Source organism: Amblyomma maculatum, unplaced genomic scaffold, assembly GCF_055883805.1.
Source record: "Amblyomma maculatum isolate TAMU_Amacu unplaced genomic scaffold, ASM5588380v1 scaffold_20, whole genome shotgun sequence".
In the NCBI taxonomy this organism is placed as follows: Eukaryota; Metazoa; Arthropoda; class Arachnida; order Ixodida; family Ixodidae; genus Amblyomma; species Amblyomma maculatum.
In genome coordinates, this window is record NW_028146745.1 from 4,469,119 (window position 1) to 4,483,083 (window position 13,965).

Consider the following 13,965-nt stretch of genomic DNA (forward strand, 5'->3'; position numbering starts at 1 on the left):
AGTCGGGTATTAAACGCAGTGTCAGAGGCGACCTTGGTGTCCACCCTGCTTCTTCTATATTTTTTAACAGTAACATCATCATTAGCATTTTTACTCCTGCAGTGGTGATTAATTGGTGATTAGGCATCATTTATATGCTCGCGCGAAACACCTTCACACGTTTTCCCTATGAATCCCTTTCATCAGAACAATTGATTCTTGCCGAAATGCCAAAACCCGCTTCAGGTTCCCCTTAACTGAATCGTATGGAGTTGCCTTCGTAGTCTAAGAATAAAATGTCTTACTCCTCACATCACAGCCTTCGAAGGTTCAGTTCACACTTCCCATGAGATGGCCGAGTTGAGAGCGCTTTATATATCATGGGGTGTTGTGACATCACATAAACCCCTCGACTAGTCAATGCTCGGTACTGTCATATGTCTACTTGGACTTTCTATAGCCATACCTACATAGTTTTTCTCACTCAGTCTCGTTAATGCCAGTTGCTCGCTAAAACGGGGCATTTAAGGCAATTATGTAACAAGCGTGTCAGTCCATTCAGCAATTTGTTCGTTCAATTCTCTAGCAGGCGTTCTATTATTTTCTTAATCCGTGAAATAAAATGGAAGAAACTTCTTCTGTCGTAAAACATTTAGCGCTAAGGCAATCTAATCTTCAGTTATTATAGCAAGCTGAAAGAGAGAAGACAATTCAACAAATATCAGAATTTTAGAATAAACCTCGCATATGTAGTTTTAGAGGAGCGCATTGATCATGTCTTTAAACTTTTTTTCCTTTCAATCTGTCGTTATTGGGTGTCAAAATTTTCTCACTTTGCCGCCTTTCTTCCAACATCTGAAGGGAAGATATAACAGAGCTGCATATTTGTGAAATATTTTAACCGATATTTTTAAATACAACTGGATGTGCTTTGCTTACTGTCGATATTTTATCATCCTGAAAGGAATAATAACCTTAGTTTTATCGAATTTTTATCTTACAATCTTCTCTCGCGAGGACAAGATGTTGGTACCGATGAGTCACAGTGTATTTACATCTCGGTTTGTAATCTAGGTTAAATTGGACAGGAGCTGCTTATGCCCACGAAGGACCGGCATGAAGCTAAAAGATGGCACGAGATGCATGGTACGTATTGGCTTTTTGATTTCTGTGCATAACAGTTCATATGTATAGCTTTTATACGAACACATCATGAAATCCCGAAAGAACTTAAATATTTCATTACCTGCGTTGTAATCTCTAATGACAATAATCTATATCTGACTTCCGTCATTGTGCTGCATATCCGGACAATGTAAATAAGCATTAAATCACGTTTTACAGATGAACTCTACATTGTGACATGCGCTTCACTATTTAACAGCAGGTGCTCTTCGTTCACGCACATGTTGATACTTTCATGTACAAGGCGAGACACCGTGTATGTGGAACATACAAGCTATGTCCAGTTATCTTAAACAAATAGGCGACCTACATGGCATTTTTACGGAAAACGATAAGGGGCGTTGAGCTCACGTCTTATGTGACATGGAACTGGGTACAAAAAGCCAACGTTCCACTGAAAATCATCCTGCACTGTATAAACTGTTCACTGATGGTCTACTGAAGGCAGTTGCAGACCTCTTTATCCGTTACGCAACAGGAGTAACAGCATCAGCGACTGATTGGACTGGCAACAGTGTAAGAGATTTGGGCTTCAAGTGGGAGACGGACGAACTGTACGCTACAAAGTGTGAGCCCAATTGAAGGCGATGCGCAGTTCTTGCGAAATCTTTATGAGAGCAGTGGTCAGCTAGAGTCAGAGCAAAGGATATTACTTTGAGAGCACTGTGTCAGAAAAATAAAAGCATATCGATGGTACGGTAGTCGTAATTTGTCACACGTTCAGCGCAAAGGCCAACCGGCATAGAGGTTGCTGCATCAGCCACAACCGGAATGGTGTATGGGCACGTGACAGAACAATACTTTCACAGACAATTTGGGCAAAACTCTTGATAGAGACTTGCGCTAACGCATCAATCTGCGCAAGGTGAGGCAAAATATTCACGTGAACGGCTTCACCAAATTAGTAGGGCACTATATACCAAATGAGTAATATAGGACCAGGTCATTATTGCCGCATCTCCTCCAGATATGCGGGGCTTATTTTTCTGTCTGTGAGCGCTCACAGAGACTTAGAGGGATAAGGCCGCCTCTTCGGGCGTTGCAGAAGGGGTGTTGCAGAAGGGGATGACGATGGCTCGGTGAGGGAGCCGGAAGCCGGTGGTAACGCTCGAAGATTCTACCCGCAGCCTAAAGCGGCTGGGATGGTCATCTTTGCGGAAATATTTCAAAATGCGGAACTTTCTGAAATATGTCAATCAGGATCTGGCGATGAAGAGCAAGAGAAGTTGGCTTACCATCGAGCATGCCTGGTCAGATGTATAGCCGCGACGCGCGGCGACATAATCAAGTCGGCCAGCATATACACAGAATAATAGAGGACATAAAGAGGTCACAGTGAGATAGCTGATTGCGAACCCTGGTTAAAAGTCTTTCATAGCCAAAACTTTATTGTGAGGAATTAGAAATAGAGTTAGCTACTAGCAACATGAGGCATATGGGTGTCACCGCGGCCGCAATCAACAAGGCGCTGGGAAATTGACAACGAACCGCCGCGTTTGCGTCTGGTGAGATGATGCTAGCAGAGGAATGCAGACTCTAGGGGGAGCGACCTACGTCGTTTACTATGTTAATAAGTGAATCCGCATATTAGGATGCCAATTCTGAGCCTTCTAACTCGCACTACATTTTTAAAGAAATGTTTCTCTCGGAAGTTACTCTCTGAGGGAACGGGTCCCAACGGGTCCCAAAATGAACATTAAAAAAGAAAAAAAACGGATTTAACTAATTAGCGAACAATAACGCATTTCTCAATTAGCGAACTACTTTGTTCAGGCTGGTGTCCGCCATATAAAACTGTTTATCTTAGCATTTAAAGTTCAGACCTTTTATCAAAACACCTTCCATCAAAACGCCAAACAAACTGGATTCCAAGGGAAGGAAAGCGTAGCAGGGAGCGGCAGAAAGTTAGGTGGGTATAATAAGTTAAGAGGTTCGCAAGGGTGAAGTGGATGCAACTAGCACAGGACCGGATTAATTGGAAGACTGAGAGGCCTTCGTTCTGTAGTGGTGTTTGACAGGCTGATGATGACGATAATGATTACTGGTGTAGGTCATAAAGGTACTGTTAAAGGCGAGCTGCCGCCCTTCTGTTGTTCAAAAAGATCCACACGCTCCTGCTTGAAAATATGTCGGCAGACGAGGTCAGTAACTACGATGCCGACCTCCGAATCACCACTCCTTCAGAGCACCCAAGGCGAGACGGGACGCCTCGAAGCTGCTGCCGCACGACACCCCAGAATGCTGACCTACAGATCTCCATCGATGGCACAGACGTCACTGCTCTCGTCGACACTGGTGCCGATTATTCAGTTCTGAGTGGACAGTTCGCAGCAGCTCTCAGAAAGGTCACAACAGCATGGGATGGCCCACTAATACGCACTGCTGAAGGACATTTATATATGCCCACGGAAGTGTTCACCTCGAGGATCACTGTACAAGGGCAAACCTTTCTGGCGACGTTCATCGTGTTGGCCCAATGCTCCCGTGATGTCATCCTTGGCATCGACTTTCTAACAAAAAACGGGGCAATTATCGATTTGAGGAATCAGTCGGTAACATTTTCAATTGAGAATGCTATCGAAACCAAGAGCATGTTCTCTACTGCGCTTCAGATTATTGATGACAATGTGAGTGTGCCCCCACGTTCTAACATTATCGTGTCCTTGGGTTCCCTCCCAATGCAAAATGCAGAATGTATCGTCGACAATAAACAGAAACTGTTTTTTTTTTAATGGCAAAGTTGATGTTCTTCTCATGAACTGCAGCAATGAATCAACATCTGAACAGAGTCAACTGTAGCCTATCTCGATGCCATAACTGACGCTAGTTTTGCGCGTAGTTTAACCAGCGCTTCAGCAATAGAATCCAATGACACTAAACCGCAGTACGACGTAAACCCGGCATTACCTCCGAAGTATCAAGAAAAACTACGCAACCATCTCAGTCGCTATTCTGATGCATTTGCCAGATCGTCACGCGTTGGCCCAACGCACCTTGCAAAACATCGCGTCATTAAAGACGAAGCTGTTCGACCACTCCGCCAGTCACCTTATCGGGTTTCCGCAAAACAACGTACTGCATCAGAGTCCAATGCAAAGAAATGCTCGATAATTATGTCATTCAACCTTCCCGCAGCCCTTGGGCTGCACCTATGGTACTTGTAAAGAAAAAAGATGACACACTCCGTTCCTGCATAGACTATCCTCGATTGAACAACGTTACGAAGAAAGATGTTTATCCCTTGCCCGGAATAGATGACGCCTAAGATCGTATGTGCAACACAAGATACTGTCACGCTAATGACGACGATGAGGGATGGTGATGGTGAGGCAGAAGAAGAAGACGAAGCGTTGGTGCCTGGGGCTAGTAGGCTTCACCTTATCCCACTGCCATATCACTGTAAATAAACACCCCTTTTGCTATTTCATCGTAACAACTTGGTGGAAGGTGCTCCGTTCGATCCCCAAGTACGGCGCAGCAAGAACCACTGGAGTTTCGACGTAGTCGCCGCCTTGCTGGACTGCCACCGCTTCCAAACATCATGGACCACAGCGATTCTAACCGCGCCGGCCGCGACGCTGCAAGCCAGGCTGGTGACAGGCCTGCCCCCTCCAGCTCTATTCCCTGCCAGCCTTACCGGGAACCACGACCGTTTGCAGGAGAGGAAGGTGAGGACGTTGAGAAGTGGCTACTTCATTATGAACGAGTTAGTCGGTACAACCGGTGGGACCCTATCACCATGCTCACAAATGTCGTCTTCTTTCTAACTCACACGGCGATGACATGGTTCGAGAATAACGAGGACAATTTGACAACTTGGGAACGGTTTGCCACCGAGATCAAACAGCGTTTTGGTGACTCTGTACCGAGCAAAAAACGGGCTGAGCAGACCCTTGCCCAAAGAGCTCAGTTGCCGGATGAAACTTGTACCACTTATACAGAAGAGATCCTCCGATTGTGCAGATGTGTCAATTCCAACATGCCCGAAGAAGATAGAGTCGGCCACATTTTGAAGGGTATCGCGGCTGACGTATACAACTTTTTAATCGCCAAAGACAGCCTTGAAACCGTCTCCGATGTCATTAAACACATCCGCGCTTTTCAAGCTCTGAGAACGCGTCGTATTGTGCCAAAATTTGGGCGGCTGGCCAACGTGCCTACCGTGGCCAGCCTTGATGACCACGCCCAACTAGATCTTCCGTCGACGATCCGGCAAATCGTGCGGGAAGAACTCCTGCGGCTCAACCCACTTCCCCTGCACGAATCTGCTGAGGTCTCTGTCCAGAGGGTATCTAGACGGCCGGCTTCACCACCACAAGCGATTACCGTTCAGCCTTTCCCACAAGCTCCTGAAGTTGCAGCTTCCATTGACTATCCTCCTATGCATTTCGCCAACCGGAATGCGTCGGTGCCTGACGCCCCAAGGTATGACGTCGCCTCAAGTGCCCATAGATCTTCCATTCGATCTACCAGGATTCCTGAGCAGTATGAGCATTCAGACAGACCTACGACGCACCCAGCTGTTCCCTGCTCTTATTCGCAACAGCATTTTCTACCTTCTCCGCCGATATGCTACCGCTGCGGCGTCGAAGGTCACATCGCCAGATACTGCCGCAGTAGGTTCCCACCTCGCTATAACCGTCCGGCGCTTCCAACAGTACCCAACAATCGGCAATACAATCCCGTTTTTCAACAATCAAATACTCAGCGTGGGTATTACCGCAACATCCATAACCAGAATATCCGCGACCACTCCCCTGCATCTGATAGAAGTGTTACTCCACCACCCGCCTTCCGTGCGCGTCGTTCTCCATCACCACGACGGCGCCCCATGTCGCCTCAGCATCCTCAGCAGGAAAACTAACCAGCGCGACCAATGGGGGTGAGGCCGCTGGAAATGTGCTGTGTGCCAACATCCCTCCAACTATAATGCTCAAAAACAAAATTCGTGTGTTTATTGATGGTGTGTATACATTAGCTTTGGTGGATACGGGTGCGACTGTGTCTGTGATGAGTAATCAGTTTAGGCGCTTGTTGGGACGCAAAGTGATGTTTGAATATGACCGTGCTTCAACGTTTTGTGGTGTGAGTGGAGAGGCGTTGCGGCCACTGGGTGTGTGTAGTGCGCAAGTGTCTGTGGGTGGTGCAATTTTTCAAGCCGAATTCGTAGTCTTAGCCCACTCTACGCATGACATCATTTTAGGAATGGACTTCTTGAAGTTTTGTGGCGCTACCGTGGACTGCCGAAGTCAAGAGGTTCATTTTGATGGCTCGCATCTGCCGACACTTTTTGAAAGTGGCCGTGATGAAGAAACAGTTTTTAGTATTACCGAAGACACAGTAGTTCCACCCTTGTCTGCCATGTTCGTCCCCGTGTCCGTTCCACTTCTTGAGAAGGTTTCATTCCAGGCCATGGTGCACCCAGTTCACTCAGCATGCCTGAAGAAAAATGTAATTATCCCTCACTGTATGATATCCGTGCATCATGGTAGTGCCTCGTTATGGACCATCAACCCATCGTCCGAGCCCGCAGTTTTACCACCGGGATTGAAGCTTGCCTCTTGTGGACCCGATGCGCCCCACGTCGTTGCTTTGGTCACAGATGCTACGAGGGCCACCGTACCTTTGCCTGCTGATGAAACTTCAATCTCTCGCATGATCAGCGCCGATCTCAGCTCACCTCAACGCCGTACTCTTGTGGATATTCTTCTACCTTTTTCGCATATGTTTGACTTTTCTGAAACAGATGGACCAACCTCTCGCCCTGCACATCGGACCCATCATAGCATCGACACTGGTTCGGCTCGTCCCATTCGTCAAAAGCCATATCGCGTGTCCCCATCTGAGCGCAAAGTCATTCATGAGCAAGTGGAGGACATGCTACAGAAAAAGGTGATACAGGAGTCATCTAGCCCCTGGGCTGCCCCTGTTATTCTTGTACGCAAGAAAGACGGTTCGTGGCGATTCTGCGTCGATTATCGGCGTTTAAATTCTGTTACGAAAAAGGACGTCTATCCTCTTCCTCGCATAGACGATGCCCTCGACTGCCTCTCTGGTGCGTCCTATTTTTCTTGTCTTGATCTCAGATCTGGCTACTGGCAAATTCCAATGGACCCTGCAGATAAGAAAAAAACAGCCTTCGTAACGCCAGATGGCCTTTATGAGTTTAATGTTATGCCATTCGGGCTGTGTAATGCGCCAGCTACATTCGAACGCTTTATGGACACAGTTTTGCGCGGCTTAAAATGGGACATTTGTCTTTGCTATCTGGACGATGTCGTGATATTTGGGAAATCCTTCCAAGAACACAATGACCGTCTAGTACGTGTCTTGAATTGCCTGCACAACGCCGCCCTAATTCTGAACTCCAAAAAGTGCCGCTTTGGAGAGCGCCAAGCGCTGGTGCTAGGACACCTTGTCAATGGGGATGGTGTAATGCCGGATCCCCAGAAAACTGCCGCTGTTGAGTCTTTTAAACCCCCGCAGACAGTGAAGGAGTTGCGCAGTTTTCTAGGGTTGTGCTCGTATTTTAGACGCTTTATACATCGCTTTGCTGACGTTGCTTACCCATTGACGTGCCTTCTCCACAAAAACTCTACTTTTAACTGGACACCAGACTGCGACGCGTCATTCCGTCAACTGAAGTTTCTTTTAATATCGAAACCCATCTTACGTCACTTCGATCCTACTGCAATGACAGAAGTACACACGGACGCTAGTGGAATCGGTCTTGGTGCAGTCCTTGTCCAACGGCACAATGAACGAGAGCATGTTATCGCGTACGCAAGTCGTACCCTGAGCAAGCCGGAGCGAAACTACACAGTCACCGAACAGGAATGCCTAGCTGTAGTTTTCGCTGTGCAGCGTTTCCGTTCATATTTGTACGGACGTTCGTTTACTATCGTAACTGACCATCATTCACTCTGTTGGTTGCGGAACCTTCGAGACCCATGTGGTCGCCTCGCACGCTGGGCCCTCCGGTTACAGGAATATGACTTTGCCGTGGTTTACAAAAGCGGGAGGCGTCATGCAGACGCAGATTGTCTTTCTAGGATGCCAATGGCCACGACTGGACCTGAAAGCGACGATTTCGACAATTATATATCGACCCTCGAGCCAGCGTTCCCCGACACGAATGTTTTCAAAACGGAACAGCAAAATGATACCAGTCTGCAGCCTCTCTTTGCCCAAGCCAACGTACCTACAAGCCGTTTTTGTGTGCATGATGGCCTCCTATGGAAAAAGAGTTATTCGCCTGTCGGCCAGCGATACCTACTCGTAGTTCCCAAGACGTTGTGCACGGACGTATTGCGTGTTATGCATGATAATCCAACTTCTGGGCATTTGGGATCGGTTAGAACACTCCACCGTGCTCAAGAAAGATTTTACTGGCCCAGAATGCGCTCGACGGTTGAACAATACGTTGCCAGTTGCAAGCAATGTCAACGCCACAAACGTCCAACTGCAACTCCGTCTGGCTTGCTGCACCCTGTGAAGACCCCGACAGCACCGTTTGATCAAGTAGGCATTGACCTCGTAGGACCGTTTCCGAAGTCCGTGGATGGAAATCGCTGGATTGTAATCTGCGTGGACTATCTCGCACGTTACTGTGAAACCGCCGCTCTTCCATCTGCTACGGCGCATCAGGTGTCGCTTTTCTTGCTGCACTCAGTCATCTTACGACACGGGCCGCCACGAATTGTCATCACTGACCGGGGCCGACAATTCACTGCTGATGTTGTTGAAGAGCTCATGCGTTTATGCGCCGTAACTTTCCGACACTCGACGCCATACCATCCCCAGACAAATGGCTTGACTGAGCGCGTCAACAGAACGCTTATCAACATGCTAGCCATGTATGTGGACGCAGGGCATAAGAACTGGGACACCATACTGCCCTTCATCACGTATGCGTTTAATACCGCCACGCATGAGACGACTGGGTACAGTCCATTTTTTCTGCTTTACGCCAGACCGCCACGCTACTCTCTGGATACTATCCTGCCCTTCACAAGCCGTGAAGACCCCTGCCTGGCTGAGACCCTCTGTCTCGCCGAAGAAGCTCGGAGAATCGCCCGATTACGGTCTGGTGCTTCACAAGAACGTTCCAAAGTGCGATACGATTCCAGTCACCGGCGGGTCACGTACTCTGTAGGTGATTTAGTCTGGCTATGGCGTCCAATTCGGCGCCGTGGCCTACATCAAAAACTCTTGGCCCATTATGACGGCCCATATGTGGTTATCAAACGCCTTAGTGATTTAACTTATGGGATAGCCCGCCTGACAGCATCGGGTCGCCGGTCTGCCAAAACCGAACTGTGTCATGTTGCCCGCTTGAAGCCGTGTCAGCCTCGCACGACTCACGAACACGCCCAGAGGGCTTCGTCTGAGTAGGGGGGAAATGTCACGCTAATGACGACGATGAGGGATGGTGATGGTGAGGCAGAAGAAGAAGACGAAGCGTTGGTGCCTGGGGCTAGTAGGCTTCACCTTATCCCACTGCCATATCACTGTAAATAAACACCCCTTTTGCTATTTCATCGTAACAATACTTTTCCTCCATATATCTCAAGTCTGGATACTGGCAGATAGAGGTCGATGAGAGGGACCGCAAAAAGACGGCTTTTATTACATCTGACGGTCTATATGAATTCCAAGTTATGCCCTTCGGCCTTTGCTCCGCGTCCGCAACCTTTCAGCGACTCATGGACAGCGTTCTTGCAGATCCGAAACGGACGACTTTTTTTGAATACTTGGACGACGTAATTGTATTTGCACCGAATTTAGGGGAGCACCTTCGTCGCCTAGGCGCAGTACTAGAAGCCATCCAATCGTCGGGCCTCACTCTGAAAGCCGAAAAATGTCATTTCAATTACGAAGAGCTCAAGTTTTTAGGCCACGTCGTGAACTAGGCGGGAGTTCTGCCAGATTCGGAATAAACTGTTGCGAGAACCAATTTTTCGACACCGCGTGACCAGAAAGAAGTTCGACGCTTTCTTGGATTATGTGCATATTACCGGCGTTTCGTGAAAAACTTCTCCAAAATAGCCGCCTCATTACACTTCTTACTAAGGCTGAGTAGTAGTAGTAGTGAAAGACTTTATTGGGGCGCAACACTTAGGCGCCTAATACATCCATGGCCTTCTGGACGAGCAGGCGCTGTTCTTCTTCACCCTCAGCACCAAGCCAGTCCACCCAGGTCCAGATAGCATGGGAGGAGGTGGGAAAGAATCCCGATTGCAATGGAACCGGACATGAAAATAAGCAGTGTGAAAGGTTGGCATAAGGGAAATGGTAGTTGGGGCATGATGGATCACGACGGAATGTGTAGAGATAAATCCGTGCAGTGGTTATGAGTGTGTTCAACTGTATTTGCCGAAGGATATGAGCCTCCCGAATGGAAATATTAGGATGAGGGTCGGGGTAGAGCTTGCGGTCTAAGCGAGCAGCATTGTAATATTCGCTGATGGTGGCGCGAAGACACAACCTCCACCCGCCCTCCAAGGATCTTGGCCAAGGGATGAACGGTGCCCGGTTACGAAGTTCACGGGCGAGCTGGTTCGTCAGCTGATTGCCGTCAATCCCCGAGTGTCCAGGGATCCATTGAAGGAAGACGGAGCAGGGCTGCAGCGCAACAAGTGACACACCGTTCACGTGGGGAGAACAGCAAATGCAAGCATTTCAAAAGCTTCAACGTCGTCTGCAGTTCTTCCAGTTCCAGCACATTTCGATGAAACGGCAGACATCGAACTGCACACCGAGGCAAGCATTGTCGGTTTGGACGCTGTCCTAGCACAGATGCAGCACAGTCAACAGCGTGTTATCGCCTACGCTTGTTGGGCTTAGCCTAAGGCCGAGGCAAACTACTCTGCCACTGAGAAGGAATGCCTCGTCATAGTGTGGTCTATTTCGCAGTTCCGACCATGCCTATACGGCAGACCCTTTAAAGTGGTGACCGACCATTACGCGCTTTGTTGGCTGACAACCCTCATAGACCCTTCTGCACGTCTCGCAAGATGGAGCCTACAACTTTAAGAGTATGACATCAGTGTAATCTACAAGTCAGGTCATAAGCATTTTGACGCGTATTATCTCGTGCTCCTTTGCAACCAGCTTCGGACGCAAGTGGTGATGACGACGAATTTCTGAAGGCAATTAGTACAGCCAACTTTGCCGATAGTCAGCGCAACCATCCCGAGCTTCGCCAGGTAACCGACTTTGTTCAAGATGCCGGTAGCATGATTCCTAAATCGTTTCGTCGCACTATGTCCACTCCGTGTTTATCTGACGGCGTTCCTCGTCAAATAAATCAAATCGCCAAGTCGCCAATACCTACTTGTTGTACCAGCAAGGTTACGGGACGAAATTTTTCAAGCCTGTCACGATGAACCCCCATCCGGCCTCCTTGGAGTCACTCGGATGCTATCCAGAATTAGAACACGGTATTATTGGCCTCGTTTCTCAAACCATGTCACACATTATGTTCAAACTTGCCGTGATTGTCAGCGTCGAAGGGCTCGTCTTCTGAAGCCAGCCGGTCTTTTAAAGCCCAATACACCACCGTTCAGACCATTCCAGCTAATAGGGGATGGACTTGCTTGGACCTTTCCCTACTTCTACCAGTGGGAACAGGTACATTATAGTAGCTACTGACTACCTGACCCGCTACGCGGAAACCGCTGTTATTCCTTGTGTTACCGCCATTGAAGTTTGTGCAACCACCTTACGTAACATTTGCATATAATACAGCCGTTCAAGAAATGACCACAGTGACTCCATTCAGCCTAATTTATGGACGAGAAGTGACGACCGCGCTCGACGCCATGTTGCCTCATATAGACGTAATTCGAAGTGACGATGTCGCTTTTCTACTGCGTGCCGAAGAGGCCCGCCAACTTGCCCGAGTGAGACTTCAGCAGCAGCAAGGCCGAGATGCAGAACGCTACAAGTTGCGGCGGCGCACTGATGATTATCTTCCATGTGACCTTGTCTGGGTTTGGTACCCTATTCGACGACACGGACTAAGTGGAAAACTCTTGCGCCGTTATTTCGGTCTCCACCGCGGTTTTCGAGGCGTTGGTGATGTGGACTATGAAGTTGCTCCTCATCGGGAACCAGAACCCCGACATCCCAAGCGTTCAGAAGTGGTCCACGTGGCCCGGCTGAAGCCTTTTCATGCCAGACAACAGTGACTGTAATATTCTGCCCCCACTTCAATTTAGCATCGGGCCGGTGATTCTCGAACGGGGGGGGAGGGGGGGCTATGGCGAACATGCGCAGAGGTCTGAGAGAACGAAGAAGTGTGCTAGTTCAAAGACTGGAGATCTAACGCTGTTTCTGAACTCTGAGCTCTCCCTGGCGCAACTGTGAGAGACCTCGTTTAAGCGAAAATATTGCGTGCCTAAGTAATAAGGGAGTAATCTACCCAAGCGCAGCGCACAGCTACAAAGGAAAGCTGTAAAGTTTTTTTAGAAGTTCTTACAAAACAATTCGGTCTGGTCTGCGGATCGTACCCGGCACCACCACATTTCCGGAGCAGTCGCTCTACCGACTGACGTAATCAAAACGGTCAGGAGATCTGACAGTAGGGCGAGAGCGAATTGATTATTAACTCGAAGTAGGAACGATGTTGGTCGAATACATAAGGGAATCCCCCTAGGCGAGTAGATTTCTAACAGGGGAATAATTGCTCATTGATGTCCACCCAAGCGGAGGCATCCGGCTACAAAGGAAAGCTATACGGTGTACGGCTACAAAGGAAATCTATACAGCTTTCCCAGACGCTATGTATTTAGAAAAAAATTTGCTTTTGTCTGCGGATCAAACTCGCGACCAACGCCTTTCCGGGGCAGACTCGTCGCGTGGTTAAGCTTCACCGTGTTCACTTAAAAGAATTTAATTTATATTTTGTGACCAAGGTTGCCACTGTGCGTTGACAGCCACTGAATTGCTCGATTGCAGTTGCATTTTTTACACTGAGTGGTTTTGGTTTTATTCATAGTGGCTAATTGTCAATTCGAGGTTGGGCATCGTCGATAGACATATGTGATCATGATTCACAGGATCTTTACATTAACACACTGTTGCAATCTGAGTTTATCCTCTACTGAAACACGGCCAGACTGGCTAGGACGAATTGAGTCGCCCTAACTAAGAAAACACTGCAGCTGCTGCAGCCTGTCATTGTAATGCAAGCTAAAGGAGTGAATACCCGTAATGAAATTGCGGTAAATAGCACTCGCAGCTGCCCACAACAGAGCAAAACAACCTTCGCGCACAGCATGGTGGTATAGACCAATAAATCAAGGATAAAAAATCTGTACGGTGCCAAGGTGCAATGCCAATAATACTGTTTTAAGGCTTAGCTAAACTCCCTTTACCATACAGCCTCTCGACACCAGTGAGGGCTTCGGCCTTAGCAACAACGCTCGTTTGCCTCTCGTTGTGAAGAATCCCCCGAGTGCAATGATGTTGCAATGAGAGTGCAATGCTTCGTAAGGGATTTGAGCGGTGTTTACGAGGGAGAAACAGCCGTCTATTCACCTGAGTGAAAGTAATTGCAAGCATTCGAAGCTTTGTAATTCATGGCGCGTTTCGCGAGCAATTAATTTGCTAGGGACAAACTGCAAATAGATATGAATGTTACTCATTTTCCCTGGAGGCAAGCAGCCGCTTACTTGTGCTCCTTGAACCTACTCTCAGTCTGGTACGGCATGCGGGTCCGGACGCTACATGCCATGCTCGTGAAGGTTTTTCAGTGTACCCTTTTTGTCTTTGCCACTGAGGCTTGCAAACCACCCT

At 48.1% G+C, this 13,965-nt stretch overlaps 1 protein-coding gene across 1 annotated transcript in view; it reads left to right on the forward strand.

Annotated features, from left to right (window-relative positions):
* LOC146171543 (uncharacterized) overlaps positions 1-13,965 on the forward strand; it is a 146,822-nt gene that overhangs the window by 91,777 nt on the left and 41,080 nt on the right. Inside the window, exon 4 of the mRNA XM_084586480.1 lies at positions 1,054-1,125. Coding sequence (XP_084442606.1) covers positions 1,054-1,125 — 72 coding nt within the window. The remainder of the gene's footprint in view (positions 1-1,053; positions 1,126-13,965) is intronic.